This window comes from Haliaeetus albicilla, chromosome 5 (genome assembly GCF_947461875.1).
Source record: "Haliaeetus albicilla chromosome 5, bHalAlb1.1, whole genome shotgun sequence".
NCBI lineage: Eukaryota > Metazoa > Chordata > Aves > Accipitriformes > Accipitridae > Haliaeetus > Haliaeetus albicilla.
Genome location: NC_091487.1, coordinates 7,236,462 through 7,250,636, shown reverse-complemented (window position 1 = coordinate 7,250,636; position 14,175 = coordinate 7,236,462). Strand labels below are relative to the sequence as shown.

The window sequence follows — 14,175 nt, the reverse complement described above, 5'->3', positions numbered from 1 at the left end:
AGCAGGTACAAGCCGCCGCGGGCAGCACCTGCCTGCCGTTGGGACGGGAAGGGGGGGGGGGCGCAGGCTGTCCCGGCCCGAGAGCTCCGGTTGTAACGGGGGGGGGGAGGGGGTGGCAGGACAGGACAGGACACTCCCGCCTAATGAATAATCAACAGGAGGCCGCTGCGGGGCGGTAGCTCCCTCGCCCCGCTGCCGGCCCGGCCGAGGTGCCGTACCTCACCCCCTGAGGGTTTTAATTCTTCCCGCCCCAGCGCCCTCCCCGCCCGGGGAAAGGCGCTTCGGCGGCGGCGCAGGTGAGGGCGAGCCGCCGCCCCCCGGGGCCGTCCCTGCGGCGGGGCGCCGCGCTCCAGGTGGAGGTGGGGAGCGGAGGGGAGGGGGGGAGAGGAGAGGAGCGGGGCCGCTTGATTGACGGTTGCCCTGGAGACGCGGGAGCCCCCGCCCCCCCGGCGCGGCGCAGCCAATGGGCGGGCGCGGCCGGGCCAGCAGGCTGCGGTGCCATATAGTATTGCAGCGGGGCTGGGAGTCACGTTGGGGGGAGCCGCGGAGAGGAGCCCGTTTACACTACTTTGCTATAGCAGCTATCGTTAATGGTTATTGCGTGGCCGGGAGGAAACCTGATCGGCTAGAGCCGGCCGAGAGCAGGAGGAGGAGGAGGAGTGGACTTTCCAGAGAGATAGGAAGGGGGGAGAGGAGGAGAAGGGGACGGGGGGAAGGGAAAAAAAAAAAAAAGAAAAAAAATCAAACCGAAGCATGTCTTCTGCCTCCCCCACGGACGAGATCACGAGCGCGGTGGAGATCAAGCAGGAAAATGTGATGGAAATCCTCTCTGAAGCCAGCAAGGTGCCCCCCGACGGGGCCGCGGCGGGAGCCCTCAACCCCGCGCCGCCGCCGCCCCCTCCCGCCGCGGCCCCGTTCCCCATGGAGCACGCAGGCTCCGCCGCCGCCGGGGAGGAGGGAGCCGCGGACCAGGTACTGCTCCACACGGAACTCCTGGCCAGGAATCACCACGCTGCCTCCTCTCCCTCCTCCTCCTCCTCCTCTTCTTCTTCTTCTTCTTCCTCCTCCTCCTCGCAGACCCCCCTGGCTTTCTCCCCGGACCACGTCGCCTGCGTCTGCGAGGCGCTGCAGCAAGGTGGGAACCTGGACCGCCTGGCCAGGTTCCTGTGGTCGTTGCCCCCGAGCGATCTGCTACGTGGCAACGAGAGCCTGATGAAAGCCCGGGCGCTGGTGGCTTTCCACCAGGGCATCTACGCCGAGCTCTACAGCATCCTGGAGAGCCACAACTTCGACTCCTCCAACCACCCGCTCCTGCAGGAGCTTTGGTACAAGGCTCGCTACACCGAGGCGGAGCGAGCCCGGGGCAGACCCCTGGGGGCGGTGGACAAGTACAGGCTGCGGAGGAAATACCCTCTGCCCAGGACGATCTGGGACGGCGAGGAGACGGTCTACTGCTTCAAGGAGAAGTCCCGCAACGCGCTGAAGGAGTTCTACAAGCTGAACCGGTACCCCTCGCCGGCCGCCAAGCGCAACCTGGCCAAGATCACCGGGCTGTCCCTCACCCAGGTCAGCAACTGGTTCAAGAACCGCAGGCAGCGGGACCGCAACCCTTCCGAGACCCAGTCCAAAAGGTGAGGGCAAACTTTCCTCCCCGCCCCCTCTCCCGCCCGCCTGCCTTCCCTCTCCCGGCTCTTTCTTCCCTTGCAAACATGGCGCTTACCTTCCGTGCGCCTCGTCCTCCCCTCCTTCCCCCCCCTCCCCGCTCCCTCGCTCCCAACACACCCACCCGGGCCCGGGCACGCAGGCATGCGAGCCGCGCCGAGGCAGAGCGGGGAAAACTTTTCCCGGCCCCCGCCGCCCCCTTCCACCTCCCCGCGCTCCCCTCTCCCGCCGCGCCCGGCCCGCGCCGCCGCCCCTTCCCCCCCCCCCCCCTTCCCGGGCCGGGGGAGCCGCCGGGCGCCCCGCGGACGCTGGCGGCGGGGCGGGCTCCGGGGAAGGGCCGGGAGAGGGGAGACGAGACGGGGTGGGGGGGTGTTTGTTCTCTCCCCCCCCCCGCTCTCCTTGTTTTTATTCGATTGTCGCTCCTGACAGAGTTAATCATTGACGGCGGCCGGAGGACGCGCGGGGGTGTGGGGTCCCGCCGCTCGCTCTGTTTTGAAACCTGACTCGGGAGCGGGCCGGGCTCGGGTTTCAGCGGGGGAGCGGGGCCGGCCGGGCCTCGCCTCGCCTCAGCGGCGGCACGGCCGGACTCGGCCCGCCGCAGGCCTCCGCCTCCAGCCCCGCGGCCGGTTTGCTTCCCCGCGGGGCGGGAGAGCCTCCCCCCCCCCGCCCCGGCCTTCCCTCACCCGCTCCGCCCGCGCCCGGCCCGGGGCTCTGCCCGGGCTCACCCCCCCCCCCCCGCCCCGGGCGGTGAGGGGCCGCGGCGGGGGCTCGGCGCCGCGAGGCGGGCAGGTGGAGGTGACCTCCCCGCTCCCGCCTCCCTCCTTCCTCCCGGGGCAGGGACGGGAAGGGAGGGGAGAGACGGGGGGGGGGGGGGGAGAAAGAGCGGGGAAGGGGGGAGGAAGGGAGGGAAGGAGGGAAAAAAAGCGGCGGCCGGCGGAGGGCCCCAAGGCATTTCTCAACCAAGGGCGCGATTGTGCCGCCGCGGCCCCCTCTCCGCGGGACACATCAAAGAGCAAGGGGGGGGGCGGCGGGGGGAGGGAGCGACCGAAAAATGCAGCCGAGGGCGGACCAGTCAGCAAAAAAAAAAAAAAAAAAAAAATACCCGGCGCAGCTCCGGGCGGAGGGGCTCGGCGGGGCGGTGGCGGCGGCGGCCCGGGGCGGCCCCGCGGGGCGCGGCACAAAGGCCGGCCGGCCCCCCTCACCCCCCCCCGCCCTGCTCCTTCCCCCCACCCGGCCGCCGGGCAGAGCCTGAGGTGACTCCGCCGGCACCTGGGGGTAGCGCGGGCCCGGCCCCCGGGGGGGGGTTCCTCTGCCTCCTTCCCCCCTCCCGGGGGGCCGGGGGTGGCGGGGGGCCCGGGGGCGGCAGGCCGAGGCCGGGAGGGAGGGTCGGGCGGTGCTTCCCGGCCTGCTCTCACCTCCCGCAGCTGCCGCCCAGCGCTTTACCACATGGCTGCGGCTGGTCTCACACGTGTGGGCACCCTGGGCCGGTGGAGGGCGGGGGGGCCTGGCAGCCCCCTTCGGTCGCCCCGGTGGGATGGCCAGGGAGGGGGGATTTATTTACAAGTCCGTAACCCAGGCTGTAAAGTTTCTCCTCTGCAAGCTTGTGATTTGATGTGTCCTTTTCCAAGAAACCTCCCCCTTGGCTTGAAATTTCGTTTAAAGTGCCTTGTGAAGGCAAAACACTGAAAAAATTGTTCGGGAAAACTCTGACGAACTGTATCAAAGCAAGGAGTCCCCCTTGGTGCAGAGCTCGCTGGCACGCCATGGTAATGCAATGTCATCTCTCCGTCTTTTCCCATAGCGAGTCAGATGGCAACCCTAGCACGGAAGATGAATCCAGTAAGGGGCAGGAGGATTTATCTCCCCATCCGCTCTCCAGCTCATCCGACGGCGTTACCAGCCTCAGCCTTCCTGGCCACACGGAGCCCGTCTACATGCAGCAGCTCGGAAACACTAAAATAGCCTTGAGCTCATCGGGCGTCTTGTTGAATGGAAACCTCGTGCCTGCCAGTACCTCTCCCGTCTTTCTCAATGGTAGCTCTTTTCTTCAGGGACCCAATGGTGTCATTCTCAATGGACTCAGCGTGGGGGCTTCGCAGACGGTTACCTTAAATTCGCCCAAAACCACGTCGAGTGTTGTGAGCAACGGGGTGGCCATTACTGACATACTGTCATCTTCGTCAGAAGACGTTAAGGACTTCAAACTTCTTCAGGCTTCAGTTCCCAACGCCGCGGCAGCCACCTTCAGCCCCAGCAACATCCCGGTCTCATTCCCAGGGTTGATACCAAGCTCAGAGGTGAAAAGGGAAAGCATACAAACTGCTGCTTCCCAAGATGGAGGCTCTGTAGTTACTTTTACTGCTCCTGTCCAAATAAACCAGTATGGCATTGTCCAGATCCCCAATTCAGGAACAAATGGCCAGCTGCTGAACGGAAGCATCGGTTTTTCTTCTCTGCAGCTGCCTCCCGTTTCTGTGGCAGCTTCACAAGGTAAAAGTTTTGTCTCTTACAGCAAGAGGTATGAGAAAAAGCTGGAATCGGGCACACTTAGCATTTCCGAAGCTGTGGTCCTTTTCCTCCAAGGTACCAGGATTGTATCTCAGCCACAGCCACACACAGTACATCAAATAACACCTTTTGCCTTCCTTTATAGTGGGTTATGCTTGTGGGCAGACTGTTAGATGAGGGTGAGCTCCTCTCCTAAGAGCAGAGAAGGAGGTCTGGTATTTTACACCCCTTTCATCTCATGCTGTTCTCAGAAGTCTGTGATACCAGTCTTCACAAATATCTGTAAATTTTACACGTTTCGGTAATTCAAAATATTTCCCATTTGCCGTTGAAATCTTTTAATGAGAAGGTTAATGAAAATTGCAGCAGCTGGAAATTGTTACTGTTGTTCTTGTGGTGGTTGTTTTGGTTTTTTAACCAAAGCATTTCATAAAAATAAATTTTAAATGGCTATAGACACAACAAGACCAAGCAGTTACACTCGTACATTTTCGGTTCTATAATTATGAAAGATTAAACTGCAGGGAAACAATAGAAATATGCAATAGCTTGTAGATATAAAATGCAAGGGTATTCGGATAAAACTGCCCTCAGTCCAAGGGAAATATGTCATCGCAGGTTCACGTGCCAAGTGTGCAGGCTCCTCCCAAAGTTTGCTTTAGAGTTTGTCTTACCATACCATAGACTGAAACTTGCGGCCAGCCAGGAAGAATCCCAGGGAGCACAAGCCTAGTTCTGGATTCTTGTTCTGAAGCAGGTCCATTATAAAGCACAACTTAACAGCTTTGTTACTCATTAGCCACTGTATCTTTGGTTATGAAAATTATAAACTTGAATGAATCTTTCTACTTTCAGGAGCTGTGAGTACTATAATGAAAATCAAATTGTGTTCATGTTAGCTTATTTGAATTAAACATGTATAGGGAGTGAATTTTTCTTGCTGTTAATATGGGGAGGAACACTGAAGCTCTACAAACATTTTAAATGGGTGTGCAATTATCCTAAAATGTGGCACTCACAGTCACTGGAAATTGTTGGTACGTAGTTTAACCAAGATGAAAAAGAGAAGACATTTAGTCTGAATACCACCTGTAATTACAAAAGCCAGTTAATCCACGTGCTCGGAGGCATAAACTGACAGCCAGCAAAGGTGAGAAAGAAAGTTCTGTCCTTTAACTAGTGTGGGACTATTGTATTTGAAAGTCCTAAGATTCATAATAAGCTCCTCTCTGAACATTTTCCCTGTTGTTAAAACTACCAATTCCCACTGGAGAGTGATCCACCATATGTCTAGTCTGGTGCGGAGAAAAGTCAAGATCTGTGTTTTCTCCTTTGATTTCTTTTTTCTTTTTGTTTTTCTTAACATGAGAAGGATGGATAGCCAGCTGCCTATTCCGAGTGAAGTGTGCTGCAGGCTATTTTAAGTAAGCTGCAGTAAATGTTATCTTATTGCCAGGTAACTCCAAGTTGCCTCACTTTATTCTTCTAGTTTACATGTATGAGTAACATCTTCCAAAAAATCATCATTGATTAACAGAAGTGAATAGGGAGCTAAAATATTCCCCAAGTGAGAAGTTAATCTTCAATGCTGTTCTAAAAAATTCAGGTGTCTCCAACTGTAGCCTCTTTATAATTAAACTGCTTTTGAGAAAGAGAGGCGTTTGAAGTGGGACCCAGTCCCAAGAGCCAGTATATCTTCTTTTAGGAATAATTATAATGACAACTTACACGGCATGTCCAGTAAAACCAACTTCAGGTCATGTCTGGCCACCTCCTTTTGCTTTGGCTAGCTGCAACATCATGCAAGCAGCGCCATGGCTTTCAGCGAGGGTAGGCAGTCACTGGGTGACTTCACACAGCATGGTGGATGTGGTAGGGTTAGGCTTTTAGAAATAAGTGATAAAACGAGGTGAAAGGCAATACGTCTGAGTGCTTGATGGACTACCTAGTTAACCTGACAGAAGTTACTGGGTTTTGATGTTTTCTGTACTTGGGGTGACTCAGGTAGGTTCTGCCCAGCAGTAGTGGTTTTCATGTGACGTGTGTCCAGTTCCCACACACAAGCTGTAGTCTGTCACTGAACTATCTTTAATAGCTTTTCATGCTTCTATTCTTAGATAGAAATTGAGTGGTGGCAACTAGTGAAGGCCAAAGCACGTTCGTTTTAGTCACGTGGCTGGGGACTCTTTGCCCCTTAATGAGTCTGAAAGATACCTAATATACAAGAACCTTTTTTTTTTTTTTTTCTTTCTTTCTAGAAGCAGTTTCTATTAACGGCTTTTATTTCTATATACCAAATTTTCTTTCACCTGTTATAAACAACACTGTTCTGTGTTGCATGCATGAAATATTGGCATATGTGTGTACTGCAAACATAAAAAAGACCAAAACATTTTAACAAAGTGCCTGCACAACTCTCTGCCAGCTATAATCTGTTTTCCTTTCTTTTGCTTACCTTTCTCTAGGTAATGTTTCAGTAAATCCCAGCACATCTGACGGAGGAACTTTTACAACTGAATCTTCAACAGTGCAGCAAGGAAAGGTTTTCTTCAGCCCCCTCGCTCCGAATGCAGTCGTTTATACGGTTCCCAATTCAGGCCAGGCAGTAGGCTCTGTCAAGCAAGAAGGACTGGAAAGAAGCCTTGTGTTTTCTCAGTTGATGCCAGTCAGTCAGAACACGCAACTAAATGTAAACATGTCTTCTGAAAATATATCCAGCGGAGGACTCCAGTCCCTGGCCTCCTCATTAGTGAATGTAACGCCCTCACATAATTTTTCCCTCACACCACCAACTCTCTTAAATGCTGCAGAACTGAACTCTGGTATCTCGGAGAGCCAGTCCATGTCATCGCCCGTGACCAGTACCTCTACCGTGATATCTATCAGCAACACTAACTATGCAACCCTGCAGAACTGTTCCCTCATTACCAGTCAAGATCTGTTGTCCATTTCTACAGCACAGCCTGCGCTTGGAGAAATAGTTTCTACAAGCGGAGACCGTGTCAGCCACTCCTCTGCACAAGTACATGAAGATTTTGTCAGAGAGCACAGGTTAGTTCTGCAAGCCGTACCTGACGTCAAAGAGAATTTCTTACCTAATTCAGAGAGTAAGTCAACTGGCAATTTAATGATGCTGGATTCAAAATCCAAGTATGTTATGAGTAACGTGGTTGACACAGTTTGTGAAGAACTGGAAACGGACAAAAAGGAACTTGCCAAACTGCAGACAGTTCAGATGGATGAAGATATGCAAGACTTGTAACTTTTTTTTTTTCTTGCTTTCTGTTTTGATAGATAAGTCTCCTGTTGAAGCCCTAACAAGCACCAAGTGGGGTTTTTTTTTTGGTTTGGGTTTTGTTGTTGGTTTTTTTTTTCATTTAAAGAAAACAGAACATTTAAATGGTCTGAATCGATGTACAGAGGAATCTCTGGCAATGGAATTAGGTTGCCACACTTGGTTTGCATGCAGTATTCTCTTTTAAGCAGATTAAAGGAGAAAGGAAATGCCAGGGCAAGTACCGAGCGAATGGGTGCAGGTTTGGCTAAGAGACACTACTCTGATAATTTAACTAGACTCTCCATAGTGCAACATACTCTCAACAGTAAGTATACACTCCTAACTTTAGATAGAAAACAAAAGTCTCGCTCCAAAAAGGTAGAAACAACGCGGTCATTTTTGCTGTTTACTTCTAGTCCATGGGCATTGAGAAATTTTTAAGGAACTCTAGACGATACCTCACCGGCTACTTCTATGTTGTTTGAGGTTAAGAAACGAAACAAAGTCATAAATAATATTGTTACTGGTGTATTTGCTTTTTTTCCAGCAGACCTGCTTTCAAACCAAAAATGTCACATCAAACATTTACAGGTTTCTAAATGCTATAGCTAGCATTTTGTCAGTGCACCAGAAGAAGCATCATTTGAAACTCTAATTATGCAACTCAGAAGCTTTCTCTCCAGTATGAATGTAAATATTGTTTCAGTTCTTATAAAGGAGACTTTTTTTAAATTAGTACAATGGATTTTATTTATGGTTTATGTTCCCTTTCACTTTAGACACAAGGCATTGAAAAGGAAAACGTTTTCTGGCTGTTTAATTTATTTTTATTGTTTGAGCAGGAAGTAAACGTAGTTATTTCTGACAAGGTTTTACTTTTTTTTGTAGTTTTTCAAGCAATAGACTGTAAAAGTAAAATGTTAATCACACTGAAACTAGAAAATGAACTCCCAGTCTCACAAACCCAGGAGGTCCCTGTCTCTACCCCCTCTGTCTTTGTGTTCAGGGGTTTTTTGTTTGTTTCGTTAGTAATTTGCGAATTAGTTGAACCTTTTTGTGTATTTTTTACAGAATTCCACGTGCCTTTCTTCCTAGTGGCCTTATCTTTGTTACTAAAGCACAGTGGCAGGAGGAATAAAAACACTGATTTGCAAATATCCGTCCTCAGGGCCAAATCCTGATGCCTTACTTCTGCAAGTAGACCCACTGACTTCGGTGCCCCTACTTGCACGAGTAAGAAGAGTTTTAAGTCTGTCAGTCATTGTGGGTGACATTTACTAGCGGTGCAGAGCGCCAAAGATAGGTCCTTCTGCAGCACGTCAGCAGGGCAGGAGGAGTCCAGAGAGGGACCATGGGCAGAGCTGTCATGCCGAGGGAGAGGTCTTGGCTCCAGCCTCGGGCAGATGAACAGGAAAGGTTGGATGGGCAGGCCAGGGAAGGGAGCTCCATGTTTACACGGACCCATTGGCCAAATATATTGGCTCATGTGGGAGGGCTTCAGCTGCTGTTCAAGCAAGCAGGCCCCCATCCAGGAGTGCACTTAAGCGTGTATTTATATATCCTTCCAGAATAAGCAGCGTGGGGGCTGATGGTGGGAACTGCAGCTGCCCGAAGGCCTCCTAGAAGTAGCCATGGTCTTTGCCTGGCTGGGGATGGGTCTTCTCTCCCTTCGCCCCCATGTGCTGCGCTGGGGACAGCAGAAGCAGGTGGGCTCTGAGCAGGTAGAGCAGCTCTTACCTTTCCTCCAGCGGAGTTTTTGTAGCATGGAAAAGCACATCCTTAAGCTTTAAAATAATAATAAGAATGCAGATGTATAAAAATGACATTCTGTTAACCTTTGTGGTTTTGTTTTGTTATTTTTTTATTCTAATGTGAATATATACAGTAACTAAAGCATGTATTCATCCTCATCAGGGGCCTGGTCCAAAGCCTTTGGAAGGCAATGGGAAATGTTTTCATAAGCTTCTGTGGGCTCCAAATCAGGCTCAGGACAAAACAAGATCACTTGTAAAGGGCAAAAAAATGGAAAGGAAAGAGAATAGAGGTAGCACATCCCGGTCTGTTTCTGTCTTGGTTGTTAACTGGTTCTGTGGAAAGCCTTTGAGGAATGAAGGGGTTTTTTTCTGTGTGCCCATGAGCGTGGCGTAGGCATCCTCACTGTTGTTTTGCACTATATTGAATACAGCGTGTTTTGCAAGGTATTCTGTGGAACCTTGAAGCTGAGCTCTGTCGGTAGGCGCTGGAGTCCGTGCTGCAAGCATCAGAGTCTCTAGGGCTGCAGGGAAAGGGAAGAGCAAGCGTGCAAGGCGTGCACTTTGCAGCTGTACCGAGTCACTGATGCTCTGCAAACAGAAGCAGCCCATAAGCAGTTGGCTGTCCCCACCTGCTCCCAAGCACAAAGGGTGTTTAAGGCAAGCGCTTTAAAGTGGAGATTATCACAAGCAGAACATGGAGCTATACGTTTCCCTGGCACAACTTTCCTTGACATTCAGGGGATCTCTGTGTGAGCAGGGAATTGGATAGTCCAGAATTCTCCCCTCTGCTCTGCTTGTTTATGCTTGCTGCGCTCCAGCATGAGCAATCTGCTTCCCACCTCTTCTTTGCCCATAAAACCAAGATGATGATGACAATAACAGTAGATGTATCTGCCTTGCATGAATTTGTTAAACGGTTTGGAAAATTAGAAGGACCCTATATTGTTGTCATATTAATGGAGAACGTGTGCGTGGCTCTGAAGGAGTTGTTTGGGGCTTAACATTTCATCTGTGAAGCTCAGACTATATTTGGAGGCAGGCTAGAGAGTATTTCAGAGCACTCTCGGTTGTTGACACGATCAGGTCTCGTAACTGAAAAGACTGCGGTGTTACACCAGTACCTGTTACTTTTTTTTTTTTTTTTTTCCTCCTTTGCATTTGTTGTGTTACTGAGGCTCTGAATTCTATGGCTTTGCAGCACAGTTGACATGAAAACTGTGTATGTTGTTACAGTGGCACGTATCTTGGAGTGTCTGGTACTTCTAATAGGAGACTTCCCGCTCTTCAGTGGGAGCGGAGGATGTACATAAAAGCAGTGGTTTGGGACAAAGTAAGATTAATCTATTCTAGTCTTCCAGATACCAAGTAACTTATTTTATTATTGTGTTTTACTCTTTCTTTCTCCCATTGAAACTAAGTGTCATTCCCTCCAGATAACGTAGTTATAACCTCATGTTTTCTGCAGGTACATATGCACAATATAAAGACTCATTGCACGGTACAGTGTTTTTAAAATAGATATTTAAATAGTAGTTTTACTCCTACTGTAAAAGAAGAGTCAGTTTTTATTATGTGGCCCTCAAGCAAGCAGGCTAACTGCTCTAAATAGACAGTACACAAAGTCCTGAAAAGCATCTGGGGCCAGATCTTCGGCTGCTGTTAATAAGGCGTTGCTCCACTGATTCCCAAACTAGGGATTTTACACAGTGTTTAGGGGATATGGATGCTCATGTCCTACACACATGAATGGCAGTGAGTGTCTAAGCCCCACAGACAGTCCTTATTATCACATTCTGTTGTTCAAATGGAAGGTATGTCTATCTGGCATACATGTTCCTTCTCCCTCCTTCCTTCTCTGTTACGGATGAGAATAAAGGATCGTTTCAACTTCACATATGTTTGTAACTTGTAAGTCCACTGGAAATCTTACAGGAAACATTGCCAAATTCTACGACTTTTCTGGTCCCAGGCTCAGCTTTGAAAAATATGCTTAAAGTTTGACCAAATTCCTACAAAGCATGATGTTAAAAAAGCCTTTGTTCTTTACTACTTTTAATTAAAGCTGCCTCTGTTTCACCCAGAGTTTTGCAGAGAACCAGAAATATACTAAATTGAATGCTCTGTCTGGACTATTTGCAGCATTATTCCTGTGGTCTTACCTAAAAGGACATTTCAGCCACATAAATCATGGACATCGATCAGCCAGGTCCTCGGCTGGCTAAACTAGCACAGTTCCATTGACTTTAATGTCGTTTCACACCAGCCGAGAATATGGTCCATTCATTTCACTGGAGTTGGGTCAGGGACGGATTTGGCCCAGTATATGGTGGCAGTATGAACCAGTGCACAAGGCTGACACTCAGACAGTTATAACCGAACAGTCACAGTCTATCGAAGCATATACCTCTTTCCATTTACTGCTTTACCTTACCTGTGGATTCAGGAAGACGCGTTCAGAAAGCTACTTTACCCAGAAGTAAGGCTGGAACCATCTTTATTGTTATTACTGTCAATCCGAGATTAGTGACAATAATGGACAGATTCTGACTTCCAATCCTGCAAAATCACCTCAGTAACTATTTTCAGTTAAATTAAGCAGGGCAGAATTTGGCCCTGTGTGCACAGGAGCTTTTCCCATGTGTAGATTTCCAGCACCTGTGCACTTTTCTTAGCAAGGGCAGATGAACAAGCAACAGGGTGCATCCCTCCAGTTCCATTTGAAATGTGTGCAGGACTCCTGGGGCCATGAATCGCCTAGTGCTTGTGGTCAAGAAGCATCTCAAATTGTAAAAAGAATAGTAATTTTATAACTCTGGAAACAAAAGTAATGACCTTTTACAAGGAAGGAGACCTGAAGTCTTCCTGTATCTCCTAGCAGTTATTATCTTGAAGGATATTTTATACCTTACTTGTATGTTTCATATAATTTAAAACTAGCTTCTTAAATTTCTGAACTCAAGGAGGGGGTGAATCTTCTGACTTTCAGGATTCACATTCAGAGGATGTTTGTTCTTTTGCTGCATGTACTGTTTGTCCAGAACTAACCAGTTATTTCTGCAATATGGGTTTATTGTGCCTTACAACAAATATGAAACTTAAGCGGAATGTACGCATTAGAGGAGGGAATAATCAGAAGACTTTACTGCACTGTTAGGTGATGCCGCCCCAGAGTGTATCATCAAACATATCTGTGCTTAATTACCCAACCAAAGAGATCTAAAGTATGTATGTTTGTTGTACTGTAATAGGGGTTTGTGCCTGGACAATTAAGTGTTTTATTTGTATTCTGAGATGATGTGAACTTATTTTTCTAAACACTATACTGAATAAACTTTATATTTATACACATCTTGTGTAAATATTTCTATTTGGATATAATGTGAAAGCTTTGAATTTCGTGTTAGAAAAGTAATCTGAAGTAGAAGCTTGGCTTTTAATGACTCATCATGAAGGTGGTGGCAACTAGGAATGCCTGTGCTCACCAGGGAATTGATCTAAAGCCTACTTAAGCTAGAATGAGACTCTCTGTTGACTTGAGTGGGTTTTGTCAGACCCTAACTTTGCTTCTAAAATACTAAATTAAAAACCATAAATCTTCTATTTCATATCGAACCTAGCTATTAACTCTGTGTCTCAAACCAAATTTATACCATAATTAGATAGATAACTGTTTAAGTGTATTTCCACCTACTAGTTAGGACTACACAGTATTTACTCGCGGCTCCCATGGCATTGGGATGCTTTCTGTGTCAGGGTTTCTTTTTGGGTAGGTAAATACCTATTTATTTGCTAAATTTGTGTTTGTTGAAATTTTTCTTTAAAATGTTGCACTTGGTGTCAGACCTGGTTTTGGCAGACTTTTGAGAACAGCCTGAAATTTATGTTCCCTTGATGTTAAAGGATTTAAACACATTACCATATTACTTCAGGTCTGTGCTCCAAGTACCAGGATTGCCTAGTTACGGTTTTGATGCCAAAGTGAATAACAGTAAGTTCAAGCAGGCTAACCTGTACAGGTGAAATAGTTTCCCTCACTGGAGCTATATATACATTAGAGATACTTAAGAGCCTGCACATGCCAGCAGGAAAACACCCTTTCACCACTTAAATGGTATTTAGGCTGCGGGAAGCAAGATTAGGTCTGTGAGATCAGTTTTTTCAAATAGTCAGGTCCAGTTGTATATACCGATTATATTTTTAATCACTAAGACATTACCTTTCCTTACCGTTATTCACCATTCCTCCATCTTTCCCATTTATCACAGCCGTGTTCCGCTCGCTCCACGCAGCGCCGCTGATGGCGGGCCAGATGGGAAAACCCAGCGAGCCGTCTCCCGGCCCTGGGAGCATCTCTCCCCGCTCTGCCTGGGGTTGACCCGCCTCGCGCTCTGCAGCTGCCGAAGTAAATCCAGTTACCCAGGAGCAGCCCTAAGGTAGAGAGAGACAATTGCCTTGTTGCCCAACTCCTTTTCCTTCGCAGAAGCAGTGGGCGTGACTCAGTCCTCCTGTTCATAGCACTTCCCTTTGCCATGCTTTGGTTTTGCCTGAGCGGTAGGACTGTGATAATATTTTCCTGCCCTGCAGATACCAAATTCCTGATGGATCCCTGGCCAGCAGCTCCGTCCCAGCTTTGCTTGGAGCAGGGGGTGAGGCTCTAAAGCCCTCATTCAACCTGGCTGTGAGCAGCTTCTCCTCTCGTTTCTGCCCCATGACGCAGCCGGGGGGAGAACCACCACCGCTGGATCGGCTCCAGCTGGGGGAGATCCCCTCCGGGAGGGGGTTTCTGGCTGCGCAGCCCCCATGCGCTCAACCAGACAAAGTGCAGGGGTTTGAGGGCAACCAAGAAGTGGAATGTCTCAGCGTATGCAAATGTCAAAATTCTCCCTGAGCAGCCACCCATGCGGTATGCAGGATGAATCATGTCCTAACGGAGCGCATTCCTGCTACTTTGGAGGGCTTTGCAGATGTGTTCCA

The 14,175-nt window shown here is 49.2% G+C and overlaps 1 protein-coding gene across 1 annotated transcript; it reads left to right on the top strand.

Annotated features, from left to right (window-relative positions):
• The first annotated feature begins 123 nt into the window (after positions 1-123).
• LOC104315458 (homeobox protein SIX4) lies at positions 124-12,547 on the top strand. Its single transcript, XM_069783206.1, has 3 exons — positions 124-1,631; positions 3,464-4,152; positions 6,636-12,547. The coding sequence occupies exons 1-3, from the start codon at positions 754-756 to the stop codon at positions 7,430-7,432; spliced, it is 2,364 nt and encodes a 787-aa protein (XP_069639307.1). The 5' UTR covers positions 124-753; the 3' UTR covers positions 7,433-12,547.
• Positions 12,548-14,175: the final 1,628 nt, after the last annotated feature.